The sequence below is a fragment of the Bolinopsis microptera genome, chromosome 12 (genome assembly GCF_026151205.1).
Source record: "Bolinopsis microptera isolate Bmic1 chromosome 12, MBARI_Bmic_1.0, whole genome shotgun sequence".
Lineage (NCBI taxonomy): Eukaryota > Metazoa > Ctenophora > Tentaculata > Lobata > Bolinopsidae > Bolinopsis > Bolinopsis microptera.
In genome coordinates, this window is record NC_087083.1 from 7,078,133 (window position 1) to 7,105,582 (window position 27,450).

Genomic DNA, 27,450 nt, shown 5'->3' on the forward strand with positions numbered 1-27,450 from the left:
TATATAGCTAGTTTCTTCTCACGACTTCTAACGAGTTTCATTTAACCAAACTTTTCCATAAATTAATTTTATCTGAGAAGCTGAGAGTAAAGTTCAACAACAATTTTGCGTAAAACCAATTTTCATAAATTAATTTACAAATTCAAATGTCAAAAGATTTGTCTCATATCTTCACACTAGAAAACTTTGTCTTCAGAAAACTTGTAATTAACGGCAGTAACACAGAGTACAAAAAGTGGACTCATCACATCACACGTGACATGACGTCATACCACGTGACATCACAACATTACACGTGACATGACGTTTCCGCCAGGACACGTGATGATAATCCGAACAACACACAAAACTGGGTTTTAAAAAGCCAATTTATCAACGCTTCATCGACAACTTCAACCAAACAAACTGACTGTTAACAACACTATACTGCACGTGCAAACAGCGTCACAATGCGTGCACGTGCCCACAGTGTAAAACTACGCATATACGGGCACGTTACAAAGCACGTGCAAGATAAAAAACCTGACATTAAGAACCCTTATCTTTTATCACTTGATCAGACATGCACATTAATATATACTCGAATAGTTGCGGAAACCACACACGAATAACGAATCATGAAGTCACAACACGTGTCATGACGTCACAACACATGCCATGACGTCACAACACGTGTCATGAAATCACAACATGGGTGCTCTTTCTTCAATTATTTAATTACGTATATAAATTATCTGATTTCCTAGATTTTTAGTCCCAAAATATATTTACAGCTACAAACTCAGCCTTCAGCACAGGCACGAGACACTATTAAAATATTTAGCTAATTGGGTTAAATTAACTCTTAGTTAGAGGTAGTAACTTGAACGTTAAGAGCTGGTGAAAATATTGAATCTGAAGGTGGACTTCCTTCCTGGCAATCATGACAAATTTAATTTACCGTGATAATTCGCTAATTAATTAATTAATAAATCAGCTATTTGAAACCACAGCCAATAATTTAACCAATCAAAATAAACTTTTAACCTTTAATGTAAATGGGTGATCAAATGATTTTGAGATACAGTCTGTGTGCGCTGATTAAACCAATTAAAGAGTTAATTATTTAATTTTATTCACCTAATTTAATAGGTAATTAGAGTCTGGTAACTCCGCGTTGCTATGGTGACACGCGTTGCTAGGTGAGTGGGGAAGGTGTTGTTGTACCGGGAATCTTATATAGATGTGAACTTCTTGTCTGTCGATTGACTAGCCTGAGGTTAAGGTTAATGGTTAACAATTAGCAGAATTTCAACAATTGAGTTGAAGAACAGATGGTACATGGCCCAGGCCATGGAGCCTTCTAAATGAACAAAACTTTAAAATAATTTGATTTTAATGAACTAAAGTGTAAACATTCCAGCAATATTTTAAGTTTTTAGTTTTTAAATTGATTTCTAGTAACTAAGTCTGAAACATAACAAGCAATAAAGATGTTTTATGAATTTTCTGCTTCCGTTGATTCCAAACTGAGTGAAATACACCATTCCATGCACTATGCAGGCAAGAGTAGCATCCTAATAATCAATAATGGGCAGACAGCACACGGCTAAAACACTGATCCCGAAATTTAAAATAAAACAAGAAGCAGGTCCGGCTAGCACACTGGAATTGAGAAAAACACAAACTGAACACTCAAAAGAGAGAAGAACTGACAAACCACGTGACCTGAAATCAAACCACGTGACATGACGTCAAACACCACGTGACGTGGAAAGTCAGGTGACGAGATAAGAAAGATGAATTTTTCAGAAAAACCCGTTTCTTACCAGCCGATATTTCAGGAATTCGTTAGTCGAGTTTGATTCTCGAAGCTTCTTTGACAAGTCTATCAGTTGATACCGCAACTGCAATTATAGTTTCTCATTGCATCCAATCACAATAGTTACCATAGCAACCGCAAAATTCAGTGTCCGATCAAATATTGACTCGACGAGTGCTCCTTCATAAATCTATTTTGTTCTACAAAGATAATTATCCAGAGGCTTCAAATCTTCAATGCTTCACCTCACCAAGTTGTGAAAAGCAAACAAGTGAAAATCAACTTAATAAAGCAATCATGTAGTTAGCCAGCAATCCAAAACTATGTCTACTAATAAAGACTGAGAATTTCTACTCGGCCCTTTCCTTTTGCCAGCAAGTTACTCTGGTCACCGGCTTGCTAATCGTTTATTGAATCATGTGACCCCGAAATTATCCACGTGACACTCAAACACAACAAGTCACACAACACAACTCCTTTTTAAGTGTAATGTAGCGCTGTTCTTAAATCAGAACTTAAAAGAAAGGGGGGACAGCAAAATGTGATCAAGAAACAAATAAGAAATATCACAGATAATATTTTTAAGGTAAAATGCTGAGAAAGAAAGGGCTTGAGAATAGAAAAAGGTGCACCATGCAACATTCATTACTGTGTGTAAAACAACAAGTTGAAGAGTAACACCTTAATTCTTATCAAGAATATAGATAGTACATTCACCGTTATTACTATTTATAATAACAATCAAACCATTTCAAATATTCAAAATATTGAAGATATTCAAAATATTTCGATAGTTATTAGAAATATAACAAATATGCAAAAAATGCGAATTTACCTCCGCTATCTGACTTTCTTCTGACTGTCCCTTGAGCTCTGTTACCTCTTCTTGCAACTGAGATGGGAAAAAGTGATTAAAATCTTTAAAAATCACCCTTCTAAAGTAGGTAAGAAAATAATTGAAATATACGATAAAAACCACAAAATAATTAATATTTATTATAATATTTATCATGCGTAATCATATTTCATCAGTTTATAGCAGGGATTTGCTTGATTTCCACGTTGATAGCTCTACATGTTACGTTACAGACACACATAGGAAAACTTTAAGACACCAAGACGAAGTGAAAGTGAAAGTGAAAGTGAAACTAGTTTGATGTTACCTGCTGCACCCTTTTCGCAATGACACACGCTTGGTCCAACTTTGACTGTAGCTCTGCTTTTTCAATCTAAAATTTAAACTAGTTTTTTTCTCAGGTTAACAGTTCAGTTTAAAGCAAAACATTTTGAGCGTTGAGTAATCTCTTCAAATACAGAAATACTGGCGAGGAGGTCCAATAAATACACGAAAAAACCAAGTCTCATTTTTCGGTTAAAGTGAAACAAGTGAAAATGACGACAGGAACGCACTGATGCTAAATCACAAAATTTTAGTTAAGTACGAGATCGTACTTTAGACAGTGGATATATCACGTACACGTACGTGTTTGTATGCAGTGGATTATGTGAACAGTGGAAATGAGAAAGATCTATGAAAATGGTGTAACATCTAAGACACCAAGAGGAACAGGCCAGTTATGCAGGATTACCCCCCCCCCCCCCTGTGGTATTCAGGATTACCCAGGCAAACTTGCTCCTCTGATATGTGGCGTACGTGTTTTTTTGGACACGCACATTGTAAAATGACGTCACAACGAAATCAATATTACTAAAGTTAAGGTGAAATGAGGGTGAAGCTGAAATTCTAGGTTGTCATGATAGCAACAAACAGTTAGAATGGGGTGGAATCTTGAAAAGTCAATCACATGGAATGTTTGTTTCTTTTGATTGCCAATTCTAATCACCCAGTTTAGAGCATGCTTTTATCATTCGAAAGAATTCATACGGAAAGTGAGACATCAATAATACTTGAAACATCAATCATGCCCTATCACATACTGTATCAATAGTATTTCAAATGTACAGTGAAATCAGGTCTGTTCATGTGTTGAATTAAAAGTAACTTGTCGACGTGTAAACAGCCGATACGATTGCCCCCAATACATGACGTTGCACTAAAACGCGCACTAAATGCGCGCTCTGCTGGACTAAAAAGTCTGAAACGCAACAAGAGAATGTCGCTGCGCGTTACAAAAACATAAAAGAATATTGTGACACGGACATAGATACGTGGTGAACTTACCGAGTCTGATTTGTCAGCTGCGGGCTCTGACATCTGCTGTTGGAGCTCTTCTTTTTCTGCAGCTAACTGAAAATCACACACAATTACATCCACACTCTTGATTAGATATGGGGAATGTCGAGAGAAATATTTATAATAAAACGAGTCATATTTTTATTGATTAACGTTAGTAATTACCAACTTAATTACATATTTTAAATTTATATTGTTTGTAACGTGGAATTTACCTGAGCGATTTCTGAATTCTTTGAGGAAAGTTTTTCTTGGAGAAGTGACACGTCACTGTTAGCCTGAATTAAATTGCAATTAGTTAAAATCAAATCATATAATTCTTGATAAAAGTGGGCTTCTTTAACCAGTATCCCATATGAAATTTGAATTTATCAATTTATTTATTAAATAAGTTTGGCACAGAGTCCAGCGAAAGCGATTGTTGATGTTTGAATCAAAGAAACTGTAATGTTGATAATTGAGTCTGAATCATTTGAATTGTGAGATATTTGAGTGAAATAAACTATGAAACGAAAAGCAGTGCAGCAATAATCAATGTAAGCTTAAAAGCAACAAATAGCAGGAAAATGGGTAAAAATAGGTGAACATGAAAGGAGGAACATGTTTCATTTAAAAGCAACAAAAAAAACGATGATAAACACTGTTACTATCACGATTTGTAAGTTCCATTTTTTTACCAATCTAAAGGGGCTGAAATTCAGCAAAAAACCAACTTGCGATAAAACCATGCACACTCCAACACACTACAGCAAACACTGCACTGGTAAAACACGCAAATACACACGCTTTAAACGCAAATACACGCAATTACACACTGCCCTCGCACCTCCCGTAGAAGCTTATTCATCATGTTATTTCGCTCCTGCTCCTCAATTAGCTGATTCTTATTTTTCAGCATAGCTCCGTTTACCTTATATAGTTAAATGTCAGTGTAATTACTGTGGTTAATGCTTGACAATGCTGGATTTCTGCCAAAAAACTAAACAGCAAAGACAAAAGAAAACAAGGAGAGTTGTTTCATGTAATTTATTCATGGCTAATTGCAAATAAACCCCGGCTTAAACCTGGCTAAAAACAAACACTTACAAATCTCATGATCACACATTCTCGAGAATCAGCATTTAAAAAACTCATTCTTAACGAACACTGCAGAGATGATTACATTGTTTGAAGCTTTAAATTCACTCTCACATATTTGAAGTGCCTCAAATGCCTCTCTGATGTAAATACCAAACATCAAGCATACACTAAACACTGCACGTTAATATGAAACTTGTCCCACATCCACTAACACGACAAACTGGCCGAGAGGAAATTTAAAACTTGTCGGATGTACGTGTCAGTACGTGTTATACCTGTATGTAAGTACGTGTAATTCTATGTGTAATTCTAGCTGTGTGTACGTGGTTTAACGTGATTTAGCCACATCATCAAACCAGACTAGTGTTAGAGTAACACATTTAGCAGACTGATTTGAAACAGCTCAAGGAATTTGTCTGACAAATGAAATGGAAGTATAAACTGTCTAGAATAATATTTACCCTATTTAGGACGCTAGATTAATGTACATATCTAGAATCTAGATACATGTATACATCTAGTGCTGCAGTAGTACTAGGTCAGTTGTTCGTCATGTTTCCAGAATATTCTAGAACTTAAGCATAATCACGTGTTTTTATAAAGCCTCTAGAACATCCATTGTTATCAATTCTAATCTTCCAGAATTCCACACAGTGGTTAATGGACACTTCAAAAAGAAATTCTTAATTTGTGATTCAGTAAACATGTAATTCTTCTGATCTGATAAAAAGAGCTCTTGATTCTATACCACGAATAATGTATACAGCAAGTAAATAGCAAGTATATCGCGAGTATAATGTATATAATAGCAAATTTATAGCAGCCAACCAGAACCAAACATTTCACAGCAAAACGAACCAATATAAAATGCAGAAGTTTGACTGTACTATGATCTGTTAACTATGAGCTAATTAGTCTGAACCAATTAAAAGAGAGTATGTGTCTAACAGTACATTGTAATTAGGGGTATTGTGTGGTCTGTTTAAGTTACAGTTACTGCACTGTATTATGTCTTATACTACACTTGAATAATGCTACACTTGCCACTGCTTACTTTCGTACTGGTACTGGTACATTCTTATCGCAAAATTTGAATTCATTACCACACAGTAAGATTGACATCATTTGTTTTTGCGACAAAAAGTGTGTTACAAACTAAACTCTAACGAAAGCTATGTTCATCATCAAAGTAAAGATTGATAGTCACATTATAAGATAAGGTACTGATACACAAGCCCTGATCACACTGTTGCCATGGTGCAGTGATCACACAAGTAGTGGTGAGACACACTGTAGCCATGGTGATCACACAAGTAGTGGTGAGACACACTGTTGCCATGGTGATCACACAAGTAGTGGTGAGACACACTGTTGCCATGGTGATCACACAAGTAGTGGTGAGACACACTGTAGCCATGGTGATCACACAAGTAGTGCAGTGGTGAGACACACTGTTGCCATGGTGATCACACAAGTAGTGCAGTGGTGAGACACACTGTTGCCATGGTGATCACACAAGTAGTGGTGAGACACACTGTTGCCATGGTGATCACACAAGTAATGGTGAGACACACTGTTGCCATGGTGATCACACAAGTAATGGTGAGACACACTGTTGCCATGGTGATCACACAAGTAGTGCAGTGGTGAGACACACTGTTGCCATGGTGATCACACAAGTAGTGGTGAGACACACTGTTGCCATGGTGATCACACAAGTAGTGGTGAGACACACTGTTGCCATGGTGATCACACAAGTAGTGGTGAGACACACTGTTGCCATGGTGATCACACAAGTAGTGGTGAGACACACTGTTGCCATGGTGATCACACAAGTAGTGGTGAGACACATTGTTGCCATGGTGATCACACAAGTAATGGTGAGACACACTGTTGCCATAGTGATCACACAAGACAATAACACACAAACAAAGCAGCAAGTTAACCAGAGGATTTATAATGTAAAGTATATTATTATATATATATTTGTAGTAGGGGGGGGGGGGGGCAGTAAGTAGCCTAAAATCAATACACAAGGTTTAAAGCTGTTTCTTAGCAATAAAAATCACTTAAAAAGTTACAAATACAAGTTACAAGTATAAGCTAGGCTGTCTCAGGGATCATATTTAGTGCACAAATATTAACATTTTAGTAAAGAGCCGCACAGTTTAACACTATAACAGCATTTAGCATTATAACAGCTAGCGAGGTATCTAAACCCCACCTTACATTGCCTCCCTCTACATAGTGGGACAGAAAGCAGACTGTTATAGTAACCTAGTTAGCAGGTGGAGTTATTGTTATCTGGTTTATATCTCCCGTAGTATGTAGATATTACCAGCTATTATACTGTGACACAGCATGACACAGCGCCGCGCTGTTCCACTATCATGTACAGTGGGGTGCCATATGTTTTAAAGAAATGTCACACCCTTTGTGACACTAACTCGTTATGTCACAGTTTGTCACGCATTGGTTATGTCACACCATGTCACACATTGGTTACCATGACAACTAAATACCTGTTGTAATTGTGTAAGGGTCTGAGCGTGCCATTTCTGTTCCATATCGTTAGCTTTCTGTAACTGTGAGTACACAGTGTCAATTACACAGTGTCAATTACACAGTGTCAATTACACAGTGTCAATTACACAGTGTCAATTACACAGTGTCAATTACACATTGTCAATTACACAGTGTCAATTACATAGTGTCAATTACAGTGTCAATTACACAGTGTCAATTACACAGTGTCAATTACACAGTGTCAATTACACAGTGTCAATTACACAGTGTCAATTACACAGTGTCAATTACACAGTGTCAATTACACAGTGTCAATTACAGTGTCAATTACACAGTGTCAATTACACAGTGTCAATTACACAGTGTCAATTACACAGTGTCAATTACACAGTGTCAATTACACAGTGTCAATTACACAGTGTCAATAATCCAGTGCTGTGTATTTGCACACAGTTATAACTGAAGCTGAGTAAAGGTAGGACAGTGGTAAGACGACTGAAGCAGAGGATAAGTAAAGAAGTATATCTATATTGAAATAGCACCGGGACACTTCAAGACATCAACTAGTTTAGTTACATCGGTATAGAGATAACAGATATATGAGAAAGAACTAGTATATAAATGTGACACTTCTTAATAAAACTAGCAGCAAACGACAACCTAACAGCTTATCCGAGCAAACCACATCTAGTAAAAAATAAACTCAACATTAAATAAGCAAAATAAACGCTAAAAAGAACAGGGTGATAGTGATATATAATGAGGTCGTGACAATCCTTATCAGGGTAATTAGAAAATGAACAGTCGCTGAAAAAAGGCTACAACACTAAATTATTTTCAAAACTTGTAACTTAAATTATTATATAACTACTCTAATCAGCCTTATTATTAACTTAATTACTAACTTATAGCTTGTTTATTACTAATTGATTAGCAACAAATTTCTAACTAATTACTAATTAATTACTAATTAATTACTAATTAATTACTAATTAATTACTAATTAATAACTTACTGTGTCTACATCAGCACTTTTGTTTCCCTGCTGACTAAGATTATCCTCAGCCTGAAATAACGTTTGTTATGCACAATTTCAATTTCAATTACTAATAATTACTATTATGATTTAATCAGTAAACTAATTATCATATCGAATAATGAATTAATTAATAACCTCAATAAGCTTGAGAAGTATCTCACTAATTAATTAATTACCTCATTAAGCTTGAAAAGTATCTCACTAATTAATTAATTACCTCATTAAGCTTGAGAAGGGTCTCACTATGCCACCTCTTCTCGCTCTCCAGTTTCTCCCCCATGTCTGTTATAGTTTGTCTCTCCGCCTGGAGTAGAGCTTCTGTCTCTGTTAAAGTCTGTTTTACGGACTCCAGTTCAGCAGTGGCGGTGTCCAGTGCGCTGGAGTATGTGGTCTGAGAGGCTAGCTTCTGTTCTAGTTCCTCTACCCTCTCTCGCTCCTGAGTGGTTAGTTTGAGTTATGTGACTAGAATACAGCTATCTGAGTGGTTAGTTTGAGTCATGCGACTAGAATACAGCTATCTGATTGGTTTAGTAAAGGTTGTATATATCATAAAGACCTCTAAACTTACCATTTTGAGGTCATTTCGTTTCTCCTCCAAGTCCTTCTCCCACTTCTGAAGATCAGACTCAAACTTAACTTGGAGTTGGGTCAGAATCTCCTCTGTCTTACTCAAAACTTCCTGATAATTAATTAATTGATTAATTAGATAATAACTCAGATTCCACGAAATTGGTCGGTCGAACAATAACACAGTTGTGTAAATGCTTCATATCATTTAGATAGCGCAATTGCTAGAATACAGCGCTCTGATTGGTTAGTTTGAGTAATGTGACTAGAATACAGCGCTCTGATTGGTTAGTTTGAGTTATGTGACTAGAATACAGCGCTCTGATTGGTTAGTTTGAGTTATGTGACTAGAATACGGCGCTCTGATTGGTTTCAGTCGTTTGACGTATTGCAGACACAACATTGAAGACTAGTACTTTAAATGATGTAGTAAACTAACAATAGCGTGTAAATAGCAGACACGAATATATATTAACTACTAAGTGATAATATGACTTAGTTCTAACTTTTAACGTTATACATGATACGGCTGAATTACGGAGATGTAGTACATATGTTTAATGTGCAATATTGTAAGTGATAAGTTTATAGTTCGCAGGACTAGATGAGAATTAAAGTGATGTTATAACCGAGTGATTCTTTCAAACAAAAGTCGAGTGATAAACAATCTTACTTATAATTCGAAAGATTATGTATGTTTGTCGTTTGTACGCCCAAGTGCAAATTAGATGAGAAATAGGAAGTTAGGTAAAAACCAAAAGGTTGCATATAGGTGCACGTGTAAAGATTGCTGGAACGGCATTTTGATCGGTTTTGTGGCAATTAAATTGTGTTTAAAGTGTTTTAGATTTAAATCGGCTGTATCTTCGGTTAAGATGAACATTTTTTGATGCAAATAAAACTTTCTTTCAAAGAACACTACTAGCTTCATCCCTGTTACTGCGGGCTTTCTAGTATCATATAATATTAAAGAACTTCTGATTTTAGGCGATAGAATATATGAAAAAAATTCCGTTTCGCAGTAGGGCTGACTTACTTAAACAACTTTATATTAAAACTGAATTGCAACTGAGCAAGAAAACAAATAAGAGCCTAGCATTTGGAATTGATTTAAGCGCTGAGTGATGTCCCTAAATTGAACATGATGCATTATATGTGTTCAGTTTGAGTCACGTGACTAGAATACAGCTATCTGATTGGTTAGTTTGAGTCACGTGACTAGAATACAGCGATTTTTAGCAGTACCTCTCTGCCTTTTTCCACACAATGAGTCTGAATGGTTGAAGTGATTTATGAAGGAGTATGTTAAAAAACGTATGATATACAGGGTGCAAAGAAATTTAGAGAACAGTCCAAGGAGGTCAACCAGAACAGGGAGCTTAAGTAATCGACAACTTCAGTTTGGGGAATTTTGAGGAAAGAGCTGAAGAAGTTTGCCTAAAAAATTCAAATCAAACAGACACAAACTCCAAAAAATAGAGAACAAAAGACCGAATTTGGCAGCATGATGGCTGATCGCATCGAATCTGACTCAGAATTCTTGAAACAGATATTTTTTTCAGATGAGGCTCATTTTCATCTGAGCGGTCATGTCAATCGCCAAAATTGTAGGTTTTGGGCAGATGAGAACCCCCATGCAACAGTTGAGTCGCTTATCACTAGAGGGAAAGTCACAGCTTGGATGGGGATCGGGTATCATGGTATTTTTCTCAAAATTCGACTTTTTGGAACAGAGCCAAAAAAAATTAACAAAGTTGAATTGCTGGAACAAATGAGCTTAACAAATTAAATTTGTAAGTTTTATAAACTAATGGCAACCGATAATGGGCATTTTGCTCCTTTATAAAAAAATGTATTGGTTTTTAAAATCAGGACATTATTTTTGAAACACCCTGTAAGACATATTCCGTCATATTAGCGACATTTTCGGACGTGAGAAGAATGAGGACTCCTCAAATATAAATGCTAATGAACAAATGAGTGTGTAATAAGTTATCATATCAACTTGATCGATCAATTAACTAATTAATAATAGATAAATAATTATAATTAATACAATAATAATATAGTTAATAAATCACTAATATTTACCTGGTATTTCTTGGCATCAGCCTGGGCTCGGTCACGGTCCTTGATGGCCACTTGTAATTTCTGAAATGGACATCGGTTAAATTAACACGTGGTATGACGTCATTAATAACATGACTTCATAATAACACGTGATGTCACTACAAAATCAACTTTACTACACAATGTAGCAGCTTCAGGTTCTTTTCTCATGAGTGTCTATTTAAATAATAACCTCAACAGTTTCCATTCAACGAGTTATGTTACTTCACACACACCACGTGACACACACCACGTGACACACACCACGTGACACACACCACGTGACAAGCGAATATTATAATGATGGCGGGAATATTGAGAGCGGGAAATTCAAGTTATGAAGAAGACTTTTACAAGTGAGACGTGTTTTTAGTTACCAGTAGTGGGGTAACACTGTGTAGTTATGTGTTATATATAATCTGCTTTTAAACGTTTGTAAACAGACGTTGAGTAGTAGTGGGGAGGGGAGTAATGTGGGGAGGGGGGTAGTGGGGAGTAGTAAAGTAGTAAGGGTAGTGGGGAGGGTGTAGTGGGGAGGGGGCGGGAGGTAGTGGGGAGTAATAGGGGTAGTGGGGAGGGGGGGTAGTGGGGAGGGGGTAGTGGGGAGGGGGGTAGTAAGGGTAGTGAGGAGGGCCAGGGGGGTAGTGGGGAGGGGGGTAGTGGGGAGGGGGGAGGGGGTAGTGGGGGTAGTGGGCAGGGGGGTAGTGTGGAGGGGGGAGGGGAGTAATGGGGGTAGTGGGGAGGGGGGTAGTGGGGAGGGGGAGGGGAGTAATGGGGGTAGTGGGGAGGGGGGTAGTGGGGAGGGGGTAGTAGTAAGGTAGTGGGGAGGGGGGTAGTGGGGAGGGGGGAGGGGGTAGTGGGGGTAGTGGGCAGGGGGGTAGTGTGGAGGGGGGAGGGGAGTAATGGGGGTAGTGGGGAGGGGGGTAGTGGGGAGGGGGTAGTAGTAAGGTAGTGGGGAGGGGGGTAGTGGGGAGGGGGGTAGTGGGGAGGGGGGTAGTGGGGAGGGGGTAGTAGTAAGGTAGTGGGGAGGGGGGTAGTGGGGAGGGGGGAGGGGGTAGTGGGGGTAGTGGGCAGGGGGGGTAGTGTGGAGGGGGGAGGGGAGTAATAGGGGTAGTGGGGAGGGGGGGTAGTGGGGAGGGGGTAGTGGGGAGGGGGGTAGTAAGGGTAGTGGGGAGGGCCAGGGGGGTAGTGGGGAGGGGGGTAGTGGGGAGGGGGGAGGGGGTAGTGGGGGTAGTGGGCAGGGGGGTAGTGTGGAGGGGGGAGGGGAGTAATGGGGGTAGTGGGGAGGGGGGTAGTGGGGAGGGGGAGGGGAGTAATGGGGGTAGTGGGGAGGGGGGTAGTGGGGAGGGGGTAGTAGTAAGGTAGTGGGGAGGGTGGAGTAGTGGGGGTAGTGTAACCTAAACACACACACACACACACACACAGATTATGTAACAACATACAGTTGCTAAACAGTTACCACCAGTCACCACCCTCACTGACCTCTAACAATTACCTCACATACAGCCTCACTGACCTCTAACAATTACCTCACATACATCCTCACTGACCTCTAACAATTACCTCACATACAGCCTCACTGACCTCTAACAATTACCTCACATACAGCCTCACTGACCTCTAACAATTACCTCACATACAGCCTCACTGACCTCTAACAATTACCTCACATACAGCCTCACTGACCTCTAACAATTACCTCACATACAGCCTCACTGACCTCTAACAATTACCTCACATACAGCCTCACTGACCTCTAACAATTACCTCACATACAGCCTCACTGACCTCTAACAATTACCTCACATACAGCCTCACTGACCTCTAACAATTACCTCACATACAGCCTCACTGACCTCTAACAATTACCTCACATACAGCCTCACTGACCTCTAACAATTACCTCACATACAGCCTCACTGACCTCTAACAATTACCTCACATACAGCCTCACTGACCTCTAACAATTACCTCACATACAGCCTCACTGACCTCTAACAATTACCTCACATACAGCCTCACTGACCTCTAACAATTACCTCACATACAGCCTCACTGACCTCTAACAATTACCTCACATACAGCCTCACTGACCTCTAACAATTACCTCACATACAGCCTCACTGACCTCTAACAATTACCTAACATACAGCCTCACTGACCTCTAACAATTACCTCACATACAGCCTCACTGACCTCTAACAATTACCTCACATACAGCTTCACTGACCTCTAACAATTACCTCACATACAGCCTCACTGACCTCTAACAATTACCTCACATACAGCCTCACTGACCTCTAACAATTACCTCACATACAGCCTCACTGACCTCTAACAATTACCTCACATACAGCCTCACTGACCTCTAACAATTACCTCACATACAGCCTCACTGACCTCTAACAATTACCTCACATACAGCCTCACTGACCTCTAACAATTACCTCACATACAGCCTCACTGACCTCTAACAATTACCTAACATACAGCCTCACTGACCTCTAACAATTACCTCACATACAGCCTCACTGACCTCTAACAATTACCTCACATACAGCTTCACTGACCTCTAACAATTACCTCACATACAGCCTCACTGACCTCTAACAATTACCTCACATACAGCCTCACTGACCTCTAACAATTACCTCACATACAGCCTCACTGACCTCTAACAATTACCTCACATACAGCCTCACTGACCTCTAACAATTACCTCACATACAGCCTCACTGACCTCTAACAATTACCTCACATACAGCTTCACTGACCTCTAACAATTACCTCACATACAGCCTCACTGACCTCTAACAATTACCTCACATACAGCTTCACTGACCTCTAACAATTACCTCACATACAGCCTCACTGACCTCTAATAATTACCTCACATACAGCCTAACTCCAAAAAATTTAACTCATATAATACAGGTCGGCTCTGCAACAGTCACCTTACTCATATTACTAATATTGAGTATATTCTAGTGCAGTTAATTTATAATATTCAAGTTCTGGTGAAAGTGTGGAGTTTTGTACGTGATATTTGCTACTCCTGTTGAGCTAACAACTGTTAATATTATAGCACTACAGCTGTTACTTTTTACAGGGTTTCTTGCCAGTTACTGAGACGTGTACAAGTTGTGAAATTAATTACTGCAGTGTAAGATCTAATAGGGCGTCAATATGGGGTCTAATAGGGCGTCAATATGGGGTCTAATAGGGCGTCAATGAGGGGTATAATATGGTGTCAATACGGGGTCTGATAGGGCGTCAATATGGGGTCTAACAGGGCGTCAATATGGGGTCTAACAGGGCGTCAATATGGGGTCTAATAGGGCGTCAATATGGGGTATAATAGGGCGTCGATATGAAGTATAATAGGGCGTCGATATGGAGTTTTATAAGTCTTCAATATGGAGTCTAATAAGGCGTCAATATGGGGTCTAATAGGGCGTCAATATGAGGTCTAATAGGGCGTCAATACGGGGTCTAATAGGGCGTCAATATGGGGTCTAATAGGGCGTCAATATGGGGTCTAACAGGGCGTCAATATGGGATCTGAATGAGGTGATCACGTGTAATAAAACCGTGCAAAGCCTCCCCAAATAGTATTATATCTACCTGTTTATATGTGCTGGGCATGTTTGGAATGCTTGGTGACGTCACGAAGTGGACTAAAGGACGGATATGTTTATAAACTTAACTAACTGAACTAGACAAATGGTTATAAACTTCAGTAACTTATAAATTACACAAAAAATAACAAGCAGTATAAACTAGAAGTAGCCGAGTAAGAAAAGTGGTAAATTGCGCCCTGTGTTAGGTAAAATACGTCCCAACACCGGGTAATAAGCGGAAAAAAATAGCAGTCACGTGACTTGAATACAGCTCTCTGATTGGCTGGTATGTGCCACGTGACAGGAATGGAGCCTTGTGATTGGTCGTCAGCGGGGTTACCCAGCGGACACTACACACAATGCAGAACGAGTAATGCTGTAGTCCAGAACACGCACAATCGGATTTACTCTGCACTTGTACAGCATAATAACTTGACACGTGACAAAACGGTACTGCACGCTGATTAGCCAGCCAGGTGCACGTGGGCAGGCTCCTGTGGTCTGATTGGCTGGAGGAAAGGACGGAGGAAAACCGTATTATTGGCTGGCTATGCAGTTGGGTTTGAAAGTGAGAATGTTGTGAAAATGACGTGTTGGGGCACTGCTCGCTGATTAGCTGTTCTCAGTCAAGTTAATTGAATACTGTCTTCTTATTGGCTAGTTCGCATCACGTGACTTAAACACTGCATTGTGATTGGTTGGGAGCAATGTTACGTTGTTGACGTTTATTTGACAGTTAGTACTCGCTGCTCCCCTGTTTAAATGTATATCTGCAGTAACTCGACTAGTATTACTAGTACACACTGTCACACTGTCACACTGTCACACTGTCACAACCACTGTTTCTATGGTCACTGCTCTAATACCTTAAATAAACAAGCTGCAGATATTACAGTAGTTTATTTAAGTTAGTTCCGTTACCATGGTTACTATTTATGTTTAAAATGCTGGTTTTGCGGATGACATTGCTCTGATAGCAGATACTGTAAAGTCTATCAAGATCAGAGTGTTTACAGCACTATAACTAGTCGAGTCGGTACTTTTGTGCGGTTCCGAGACTTGGACTATGACGAAAAGGCTAGAGAAGATGGTTGATGGTTGCTATACGCGAATGTTAAGAATGGCCCTTAACATCAATCAATATCGAGACCATGTCAGCAACCACAGCCTGTACGGTGATCTTCCCAAAGTCAGCTCCAAGATAACCCAACGAAGGCTCAGACTTGCAGGTCATGCTCAGTGCTCACCGACACTGAACAAACTGATCCTCTGGAAGCCGAGTCATGGGCATACTAACAGGGGGCGACCTTACTTAACACTACTAGATAACCTAAAAGCAGATACTGGGCTGAAGTCAGTAGATGAGATAGCTAGACTGATGGAGGACAGAAAGCTGTGGAGAACTGTTGGCAATGGATCTCGGGAACACTACCCGCCTTAAGTCAGTAAGTCAAGTAATTATGCTGTGGATAATTGAGCACTGTATTACAAGTAATTGATAAACAAAAGAGCGGGTAAAGATCGCGAAGTACAGTATTAAACAGTACATTAATATACAATGTATACTAATGTACTGTTTAATACTGTACTTCGCAATCTTTACCTGCAATGTATACTTCATGTAAAATCAGTGGACAATGAAAACCATTCACACGTAACCATTTTGCAACAAATAACACGACATCACGTGACGTCATCACACCATAACGTGACGTCATCATACTATCGTGTGACGTCATCACACTATCAAGTGACGTCATCACACTATCAAGTGACGTCATCGCACCATAACGTGACGTCATCACACTATCAAGTGACGTCATCACACTATCAAGTGACGTCATCACACTATCAAGTGACGTCATCGCACCATAACGTGACGTCATCACACTATCACGTGAGACTGACCTGATCGTCAGCTAGTGTAGCTTGCAGTTCTGATATTTTAGCGCTGAGAGCTTCGCGTTCCTCTTTAATTGAATCCAACTCTGTTTTTAGTGAATCCATCTGTCGGGAGATAAGTGTAAAGTATTCAAGTAGTGTGATCTACAATCACTACACCACGTGACCTACAATCACTACACCACGTGACCTACATTGTTATCATTATCAGCAAAACTCCTCAAGTTTTATAAATACATAATAACTGACCTCCTCGCTGCTCTGTTGTACAGGAGCCACTTCTACAATGCTCTCCTTAGCCTCCTTCACAATCTCTTCCAGTTCAGACACCTTAGCGCTCAAACTGTCCCTCTCTGTCTTCAGTGCATCCATCTAAGTGGTGGTTTTGTTAGAATACAACTCTTTGATTGGTTAGTTGGTGTCATGTGACTAGAATACAGATCTCTGATAGGTTAATTTATATCTATCCAGTCAAACAGTACTAAAGATTTATAAAGAAGTAATTTTGGCAGGAAGAAAGCTTTACGATACGATGAGGAATTGTGTGATTTCTACACAAAAACTAATCTGATGATTAAACAAAATGTTCAATGATTTCATTTTAAATCATTTTGATAAATCAATTAATTAGTTAATCACCTCTTCGGAGGCAGGAACAGGGGTAACTTCAACGATGTTTTCTTGTGCTGCCTTCAGGGCCTCCTCAAGCTCCGAAACCTGAATATAAACATGTTATCACGTAAAATACAGCTCTCTGATTGGCTAGTTAGTACAACGTGACTAAAATACAGCTCTCTGATTGGATAGTTAATAATAATAATAATAACTAGAAATTTATACATCGCTTTAAAGCCAAAAAGAGTTCTCAAAATCCAAAGATTCAGTTCAAGCCATCTAAAGCGACTCATGAACATGTGCACAAGAACTTAGCATTTTATGAGATATGGGTTTTTATGAGGAAGTTATTTTATGAAACTTATATGAATATAACGTGTCTAAAATACAGCTCTCTGATTGGTTAGTTATGAATTATGGTTAGTACCTTGCCGCTCAGCTCATCTCTTTCTCCCTGCATTTGAGTCATCTGTGCTTTAGCAGACTCGTACTCATCCTTTACAGCAATCAACTGTGTTTCTGCTACCTGCAAATAACATGACGTCATTATACTGTCACTTGACGTCACAACACTTTAACGTGACGTCATAATACAGTAAGATGACGTCATAATACTATTATTTAACAGATCACATACCTGGAGTTGTTCAGCTATCTCCGCGGAAATATCAACAGTGCTGGACATTGAGCTCTCTGAAGGAGCTTGCTCCAGCTCACTGATCTTTTCCTTGGCTGCTTTCACCTGCCAAATCAAGTGTTAAACCAGTGGTAACTCTTGTTTAACAGTAAACAGTGTAAACTCTACCTGGGTACCAGTAAACACGATCAAAGCACTACAATATGATAACAGATAGTGTCACGTGACGTCACACTACACATGTCACGTGACGTCACACTATACATGTCACGTGACATCACACTACGCATGTCACGTGACATCACACTACACATGTCACGTGACATCACACTACGCATGTCACGTGACGTGATAGATTCTGACCTCTGACTGTAGCGTCTCGATCTGTGCCTTAAGGGATTCCACCTCATCGACCTCTTCAGCGGCAGCTTCTTCTGCGACAACCTCTTCAGCAACAACCTCTTCAGCGGCAGCCTCTTCTGATTCCTCAGGTGCAACTTCAGATGCAACAGGTGCTTCTTCAGTAACTGGTGCAACTTCTTCTTCATCGCTATCTTCAGCAGCAGGATCACTGGACTTAGCGACCACTTCCACTTCCACCTAGGAAATTGAGATGAGAGCATTGCTAACTGATTGTTGGTTTAAATCATGTGACTAGAATACAGCCCCCTGATTGGTTGGTTCAAATCATGTGACTAGAATACAGCCCCTGATTGGTTGGTTCAAATCATGCGACTAAAATACAGCCCCCTGATTGGTTGGGTCAAATTATGTGACTAGAATACAGCCCCCTGATTGGTTGGTATCGTTACAAGTACTCACCTCGCTTTGAGCAGCAGCAAGTTCAGTAGAGACCACACTGTCGACATGCACTGCAAGTTTGGTCTGCAGCGCAGCGCGTTCAGCAGTCAGGGAGTCAACTTCAGCACGCAGTGTTACTAATTCCTCACTCTGTGATTCCAGCGTGCTCTTTGCGCTGTCGTACTCAGCTACATATCCTGTGGGGACAAGTGCTACTTTATATGTAGGATTTTGCTAGGATTTAAACCGTCTGTATATTTCAACTATATTGCACCTTAATTGGTTAACAATAGCTACAATACTAAAATAGAGCACCCTGATCGGTTAACTAGAATACTAAAATAGAGCACCCTGATTGGTTAACTAGAATACTAAAATAGAGCACCCTGATTGGTTAACTAGAATACTAAAATAGAGCACCCTGATCGGTTAACTAGAATACTAAAATAGAGCACCCTGATTGGTTAACTAGAATACTAAAATAGAGCACCCTGATTGGTTAACTAGAATACTAAAATAGAGCACCCTGATTGGTTAACTAGAATACTAAAATAGAGCACCCTGATTGGTTAACTAGAATACTAAAATAAGCACCCTGATTGGTTAACTAGAATACTAAAATAGAGCACCCTGATTGGTTAACTACAATACTAAAATAGAGCACCCTGATTGGTTAACTAGAATACTAAAATAGAGCACCCTGATTGGTTAACTAGAATACTAAAATAAAGCACCCTGATTGGTTAACTACAATACTAAAATAGAGCACCCTGATTGGTTAACTAGAATACTAAAATAGAGCACCCTGATTGGTTAACTAGAATACTAAAATAGAGCACCCTGATTGGTTAACTAGAATACTGAAATAAAGCACCCTGATTGGTTAACTACAATACTAAAATAGAGCACCCTGATTGGTTAACTACAATACTAAAATAGAGCACCCTGATTGGTTAACTAGAATACTAAAATATAGCACCCTGATTGGTTAACTAGAATACTAAAATAGAGCACCCTGATTGGTTAACTAGAATACTAAAATAGAGCACCCTGATTGGTTAACTAGAATACTAAAATAGAGCACCCTGATTGGTTAACTACAATACTAAAATAGAGCACCTGATCGGTTAACTAGAATACTAAAATAGAGCACCCTGATTGGTTAACTAGAATACTAAAATAGAGCACCCTGATTGGTTAACTAGAATACTAAAATAGAGCACCCTGATTGGTTAACTAGAATACTAAAATAGAGCACCCTGATTGGTTAACTAGAATACTAAAATAGAGCACCCTGATTGGTTAACTAGAATACTAAAATAGAGCACCCTGATTGGTTAACTAGAATACTAAAATAGAGCACCCTGATTGGTTAACTAGAATACTAAAATAGAGCACCCTGATTGGTTAACTAGAATACTAAAATATAGCACCCTGATTGATTAACTTGCCTTGGAGTTTCTCCAGTTCAGATTTGAGAGCGACAGTTTGGGCCTGAGCCTCGACCAGAGCACTGTCAGTAGCGGAGACAGTAGATAGCTGGTTCTCTATGGTATGGATCTGAGCTTTCTGTGTGGCGATCTGATAATAGTCGCTGTATTATTGGTCGGTTTCTGTCACGTGACAAGAATAGAGATATTTGTCTGGTTTTACGTCACGGTTTAGTTTCTGAGAACAGTTCTGTTTACAGCCATGTGACGAGGGAGAATTATATTGAAAAACAAGTAAAAACTTACGCAATCCTCCTTGTCCAGTAGTTTCTTCTCCAGTGAGTTAACTTGTTGAATCTGCCTCTCAAGGTCGTGGTAAGAGTCCTTACTTTCTTGTAACTCCTCCTGTAACGCCATGTTACGTTAATTACTAGCATATGTTACGTTACTTACTGGCACGCGTTACGGTAATTAATGGCACGTGTTACGCTAATTAATGGCACGTGTTACGCTAATTAATGGCACGTGTTACGGTAATTAATGGCACGTGTTACGTTAATTGATGGCACGTGTTACGTTAATTACTGGCACGTGTTACGTTAATTGATGGCACGTGTTACGTTAATTAATGGCACGTGTTACGCTAATTAATGGCACGTGTTACGTTAATTGATGACACGTGTTACGTTAATTGATGACACGTGTTACGCTAATTAATGGCACGTGTTACGCTAATTAATGGCACGTGTTACGTTAATTGATGACACGTGTTACGTTAATTGATGGCACGTGTTACGTTTGTTGAGTGTTATGGAAGTGCGTTATGGAAGTGCTATTCAATTGCGTCCCTTTAGACTTTAGAGTATTGAGGCAAATTGATTGAAATTAGTAAAAATATCATAGTTTTAAATATCTTTTTGAGAAATTAATAAGTCTGTGGCTGTTTACTTTATTCTGATTGGTAACATGAAACAGACAAAACAAAACACAGACATTAGACAATAATTAATAATTAACAATGCCGATTAGCACTTATCATATATGCATATATGCTTTTACTAAAACCGAAGATTTAGGCTTTAATGAATATGACTGGAAATAAACAAGTCATTTTAACAAATAAAAATAGCGAATAAAGCGGAAACAGAGGCTGCTTAAGAAAAAACATATAAATGATTGATGCTAACAGTCGAATCAGGATCAACATATAAAAACACAGAAATGAAATGTGCTAAGCTAAGGAAGGAAATAGGTGCGGCTTCAGGCTATTTTAAGATAATACAGAAATATCATTTTATTTGCTGTCACAAGATTATTAAATTTTCTGTTTTAAAATTGTCTTACATTATCTCACAATTACCAAAATTAAACAACCTAAGTTAAGTTTGTCAGTTACAATATAAACCCACACTCCAGCACACCACTCGTAACCTGACACCTAATCTAATATCTTCTCTTCAAGAATTTGAGTTTTACTGGGATTACTGCAGGGATCAAGGAACTCTAATTTAAAGCGTCATGTTAGTATTGCTGGGCAAAGGGTTGAAAGTCGGCCATTAACCGGCCATTAACCGGCTCTTAGACGTCTCTCAACCACTTAGACAATAGACACTAGCAGCTACTGTGCTAAAGTTTTTATTATGTCAAAGATTTTACCAGCGCATATATAGCATTTAAAAGAGTTAGCAAGACTTTTTAAAGACTTATTAAAGACTGGTAGCGCCATGTGTAACTTCTTACCTTCTAGAATAGGCATTATTAACCTTTGATATAAAATGTTTATGCGTAAAGTGTAATAATAAAAGGTCAGATAAGTAAAATAAGTAATCTTAATATTATAATTTGTTCTAGAAGACTAGAGAGTTTCCTAACATTTTAAATTGTTGTGAGTGCGAATGTTTATTTAATGCCATAACAATTGTTATCTGCGATGCTTTTTAAAAAGTTGAATTATTTAAGAATTTTTGCTGTACATGCTCCAGATACTGTTCTTAAATTTTAACTGCATGATGTTCTAACTGTTGAGTGTTGTTCTTGTAATTATGTAAAGATGTAATTAGTTAATCGGTAATTATATAATTAGCTAATTGGTAATTATGATAATTTTAACTAAAGGCAACTTTATATGTGCTCAGCTATGTTTTGTTCGACAAGCTCCATGATATACATTTTAATCGTTTTAATGAGATCTAATCTTGTGTGAGTTTTGAGTTTGAATTGATAACACTTATTATATTTATTATTTTTTGAGTAAACATTGGCTGGTACTTCGGGCCGGTCCCCAACAAAAAAAACTGATTGTCGAAATCCTTAAATCGACCACTTTTTCCCTATAACTGTTGATCTTGTAATTATGGAGCAGGCGACTATAAAACAAACAGCAACTCGGTGTTCAAGCAATAACACATAACTTGTTAGTAACATATTACATATTACTTAATAATATTAGCTACTAGTAGTAACATATTACATACTACTTAATAATATTAGCTGCTAGTAGTAACATGCTACATATAACATAATATTAGCTACTATTAGTAACATACTACATATAACTTAATAATATTAGCTACTATTAGTAACATATTACATACTACTTAATAATATTAGCTACTATTAGTAACATACTACATATAACTTAATAATATTAGCTACTAGTAGTAACATACTACATACTACTTAATAATATTAGCTACTAGTAGTAACATATTACATACTACTTAATAATATTAGCTACTATTAGTAACATACTACATATTACTTTAATAATAGTATATAACTAAGACAGCCTTAACAAAAAACAGAACACTTCTGCACATTTAAAATTTGTGTCTTGTGACGTCATATAGATAGAATGTGTCGTCATAGATATAACAGAGCCGCGATAAATTACAAATCTCCAATTTACCGGACCGAGCGTGTATTTTATACCCTCTGTAGTAGGCCCGGTATATCGAGGGTTCGTATTTAATATCATGACGTCACAGTACGAATATGACGTCACAAGTGTTGCACGTGACGAGGTAATTACCTGAAGTAGACATATTTGTGAGATAAACCCAGCTGTACTATTGAGCTTCTTGCGAGGCGAGGCCGAGTCACCCCCACACGGCATTTCCTAATTTATAGCGGCTTTAATCCCAGCTAATTAGTTAATTGTAACTAATTAATTCTCAATTCATCACACAATTGATTCATTTAACGATGCTGAGAATAGCTAAAATAGCAGATTATTGCAGCAGCAAAGAAGAGAATCAAAATAAATATAAAGAAACCACAAGAGGTAAGAATGAACTGCAAGAGAGAATATTAATTATAGAGAGTATGTGCTGCCCATATAGTATCACTGTCACACACTGAACTTTTAACTTTTTACAATGTGGATTTTTCTTAATTATAATCACAAACGTACAAATCACATGACCACTATAACTAATCACTATTTAAACCGATAGAAAGTTCCTACAACGGTCACATGACAGGTACAAAGTCACGTGACAGTACAAACCAGTCACATGACATTACAAAGGTACACACATAAAGGCGCTCAGCAGGACTCTTACCTCGAGCTCCACAACTCTGTTCTTGAGGTCAATGTTAGGGTTGACGACAGCAGGGTTAGCTCGCTGTTTGGAGAGCTGGAGCTGCAGATTGTTGTTGATACGGTCTCTGTCTTCTATCTCCTTCTTCAGCCGAGATACCTCCTGACAAATAGTATGGATAGAGGAAAGGAGAGGAGTAGCGTAGTTAATGTTAGAGAAAAGGAGTATACGATGGTTAATGTTTAGAGACCTGGATCACTGAGGAATGAGGATTGGGGAATCAGGATAAAGGCCTCAGGGCCCCAAGTTATTTTGGAGCATTGAAATTGAATTACGTTTACAGTTTTCTTTAACCAGTATGATCATGTAATTAGGTGGTCTTCTAGCAGTAAGAGAAATCATTACTCAGACAACACGTGTCCAGGTCTTACGACGTCATAACATGTCAGGAATGTGTTATGACGTCACGTGATATAACGTATTATCACGTGTGATACATGATGAGTGACTTACATCTGATCTGGATTGACTCAGGTTGGAGAATGTAGCTATTTGGTTGCTCAGAGCCTCTCTCTCTTGTTGGTGTCTTTTCTCCATGTTCCTAATCTCGTGTGTTAACTTCACTTTATCGTCACTGTGTTATTTAGTGTCATTTAGTGTTATTTAGTGTTATTTAGTGTTATTTAGTGTTATTTAGTGTTATTTAGTGTTATTTAGTGTTATTTAGTGTTATTTAGTGTTATTTAGTGTTATTTAGTGTTATTACATAATTTACACTCAGAGGGTGTAAGTAACAAATAGACCGGGCAGTTTTACTGGGTGTTCACAGTAAAGTAAGCAAAACAATTACCTGTTATCAATCATGTCTTGTTTGACCATGGTGATAGTGTGTTCCAAATCAGCGATAACAGCCTCGGCTTCTTTAACTTTCCTCCGCAGACTATCCTTAGTCTCCCCAGTGCTATTACCAGTCACCCAGTTATCATCTCCTTCTTTACTGCGCAGTATCGCTAGCAGGGTCTGAGAGTGGGAGGTTAGGGCACGTGGTGTGACGTCATGTCACGTGGTGTGACGTCATGTCTTAAAGGAAAGTAATTCAGGATTTAACACATAATTTTTAACTTCTTGTACTGTATAACTACTTTTCAAAACAACCCAATTTTTACCTCGATGTCGTTCTCAGAAAGGTCGGCTTGGTCTACGATCTGGAACAAGTTTTCAGCTTCATTCTTCAACATTGTGGACTTAGACTTCTTAGACTTCTTGGACTTCTTTTCTGAACACAGATCAGAGGGTTAGAGAATAAAAAAAGGTTTAGAAGTAAACAGAAAACAAAATTGTCCACAAATTTACATCCTAACAAACTAACCTTCTAATTAAACTCTCAATTATCCTCCTTAATTAACAAATTAACCTCCTAACCTCCTAGTTTAACTAACCGGCAGCAGGTCGGGCAGGTGCAGGTACAAAAACAGGTTCAGGTACTGCGTTGACTAGCTCAGCCTCTTCAATCTCAGCTACAGGTTCAGGAGTATCTGGTCCAGATACTGCCTCCATCGCTTCCTCAATCAGAGCTTCTGGCTCTTCAACTTCCTGAGATTATCAGACAAGTTTACTTTAAAGCAAGAAACATTATAATATGTTAGTAACTGTGTTAGTAACTAGTAAACTATGTTAGCAAGGGAGATTCAGAAGGGAGAATCTGATTTCTCTAAGAGTAAACAATGTACAATGTACAATGTACTATGTACACACTACACACTGCTAGTTTCCCACAACTAACCTGCTCCTCGACTACCTCCTCTACCTCAGCTTCTTCTTCCTCCTCTTCCTCTTCTTCTTCCTCATCTACCTCCTCCTCAGCTTCCAATTCTGCTTCCTCTTCTTCTTCAACCTCCTCCTCCTCCTCGGGTTCAACCTCAGGTTCTTCAACAGGTTCTGCTTCCTCTGCTGGGATCTCCTCCTCTTCAACTACCTCTGGTACTTCTTCTTCAGCTATTTCTAAAACCTGAAGTTTCATTTATTACTTGTCTATTCTAGTCGCCAATATTTCTGACATTATGAAATATTTACCAGAACAACATTAGCGTTACAAAAATGTATGATGTCACCTGTAACACTGACAGTGTCACAAGTTGTCACTGTCCATGACAGTGTTACACTGTCATGGACAGTGACAACTTGTGACATGACACATTAATAAATTCTGATAGCTGAACTCACCTCTTTCTCCTGTTTCTTCTTCTTATTTTTCTTACTCTTCTTCTTGGGCTGATCTTGAGGTTCTGTCATGGTCAGTGGAATGAGCTCAGGTGCAGGCACCTCCTCAGCTGTGACTATATCGTACTGCCCTTCATCTTCTTCTACTGTATCTTGCTGAAGACAAGAAGATATGTTAAATGAGGCAAAACAAGAGAAGTCTAAGAGTTAAATTATAGAAGTTGAGAACATATTCCTTGTCATTAAGGAAAACAAAATTTACTCATATCATGTCATTAAAACGACAGCAAACTTAATAAACAAAACCAGTGCAGCTGCTCCTAATTGGTTTTTAAAATCACTTAAATATTGCACTTTGATTGACTTGTTTCTAAGAAATAACATACCTGTTGTTCCTGAGTCTTGTTCTTCTTCGTCTTTCTGCGTCGCACCTCTTTTTTAGATTTTTTGTTATTAGATGAGGACTTTGTGTGTAGGGGTTGAGGCTGTTGTGTGGCCATCTTGCTGTAGTCTTCATAACTTATCTCTTTTTGAGTGCTGAATACTAACAAGAGGACACTGAAATAGGTACATGGTAAATTTATGTGTACTTGATAGTCCTATTTAGGGCTAAAAGAGCTAATACAGTAAAACCACGATTTACCTTACACTTTGGGGAAAGGAAAATAGTTATTGTAGTAATCCTACCAAGGATAACTTGAATGATAAAAGAGGTTAAATTGTTGCTACCTAACAAGGATAACTCCAGCAAGTGCTGCAACACCATAAGGTGTGACCAGGTAGGTGCTGGCCATCTCCATGTAGGGTGACACAGCTTCCATCTCAGCCTACATTGTCAGAGGACGTTATTACATTACAGTTAACTTTAAGTTAAACATAATTTTAAAGTTTCCAAGGAAGGATCAAGTTGGCATATCAAACTAGTTGCATTGTCAGAGATATAATACAAACAAAAACATGTACTTGGATAAGTTTAAGTTTAGGTCCAGAGAATCAAAAATAATTGGATCTATTAATCAGGTATAAAATTAGCATAAAATTGATAACTTCGTTTTACTTAGATAATCAGAGAAAAGCCCCTGTCTTCGGTGCACTTCATGACCACAAACATGGGCAATTGTCTGGTAGTAGCTTAACAAATCACCGTTTTCTCAACTGCTGATGGGAGGTATCCCATTTGTACCTAAGCTGGTTTACGGACAAAATGATCCCAGGGGAACTCCCAACCCAACGCTTAGGCAGATAGTTGATGCACATTTTAAAAGCAAGAGCCACTTTGGTATACTCCCTATGAGGTGTTTCAGTAACATGGGTTGGGGCCCCCTTTAGATAAGAAAGAAAGGAAAATAAAGAAAAGCTGTTGAGGT

General features: G+C 38.6%; 1 protein-coding gene across 23 annotated transcripts; it reads right to left on the reverse strand.

Moving 5' to 3' along the window:
- Positions 1–103: 103 nt before the first annotated feature.
- LOC134824033 (nucleoprotein TPR-like) lies at positions 104–27,414 on the reverse strand. Of its 23 annotated transcripts, XM_063835684.1 has the most exons (31): positions 26,813–27,414; positions 26,470–26,641; positions 26,087–26,239; positions 25,647–25,871; positions 25,303–25,456; positions 25,030–25,139; positions 24,714–24,883; positions 24,377–24,497; positions 23,885–24,025; positions 23,353–23,439; positions 20,628–20,726; positions 20,343–20,472; positions 18,913–19,088; positions 18,454–18,690; positions 18,091–18,195; positions 17,881–17,979; positions 17,478–17,555; positions 17,088–17,210; positions 16,845–16,943; positions 11,299–11,358; positions 9,209–9,319; positions 8,858–9,076; positions 8,617–8,667; positions 7,598–7,660; positions 4,822–4,905; positions 4,211–4,273; positions 3,984–4,049; positions 2,965–3,030; positions 2,637–2,693; positions 1,809–1,886; positions 104–1,253 (listed from the first exon to the last, which is right to left on the reverse strand). In XM_063835684.1, exons 1-31 carry the CDS (start codon positions 26,902–26,904, stop codon positions 1,215–1,217), a joined length of 3,528 nt encoding a protein of 1,175 aa, XP_063691754.1. In that variant the 5' UTR covers positions 26,905–27,414; the 3' UTR covers positions 104–1,214. The 23 variants fall into 23 exon arrangements, with proteins under 23 accessions (XP_063691754.1, XP_063691759.1, XP_063691756.1 ...); XM_063835689.1 differs by lacking the exon at positions 23,353–23,439; XM_063835686.1 differs by lacking the exon at positions 2,965–3,030.
- Positions 27,415–27,450: the final 36 nt, after the last annotated feature.

Coding starts and splice junctions, on each gene's coding strand:
- LOC134824033 (XM_063835684.1), bottom strand. CDS start 26,904: ATGGAAGCTGTGTCACCCTACATGGAGATGGCCAGCACCTACCTGGTC. Junction 24,498..24,713: donor CAAGACATGATTGATAACAG/GTAATTGTTTTG, acceptor TAAATAACACAG/TGACGATAAAGTGAAGTTAA. Junction 17,980..18,090: donor AGATAGCTGAACAACTCCAG/GTATGTGATCTG, acceptor TGTTATTTGCAG/GTAGCAGAAACACAGTTGAT.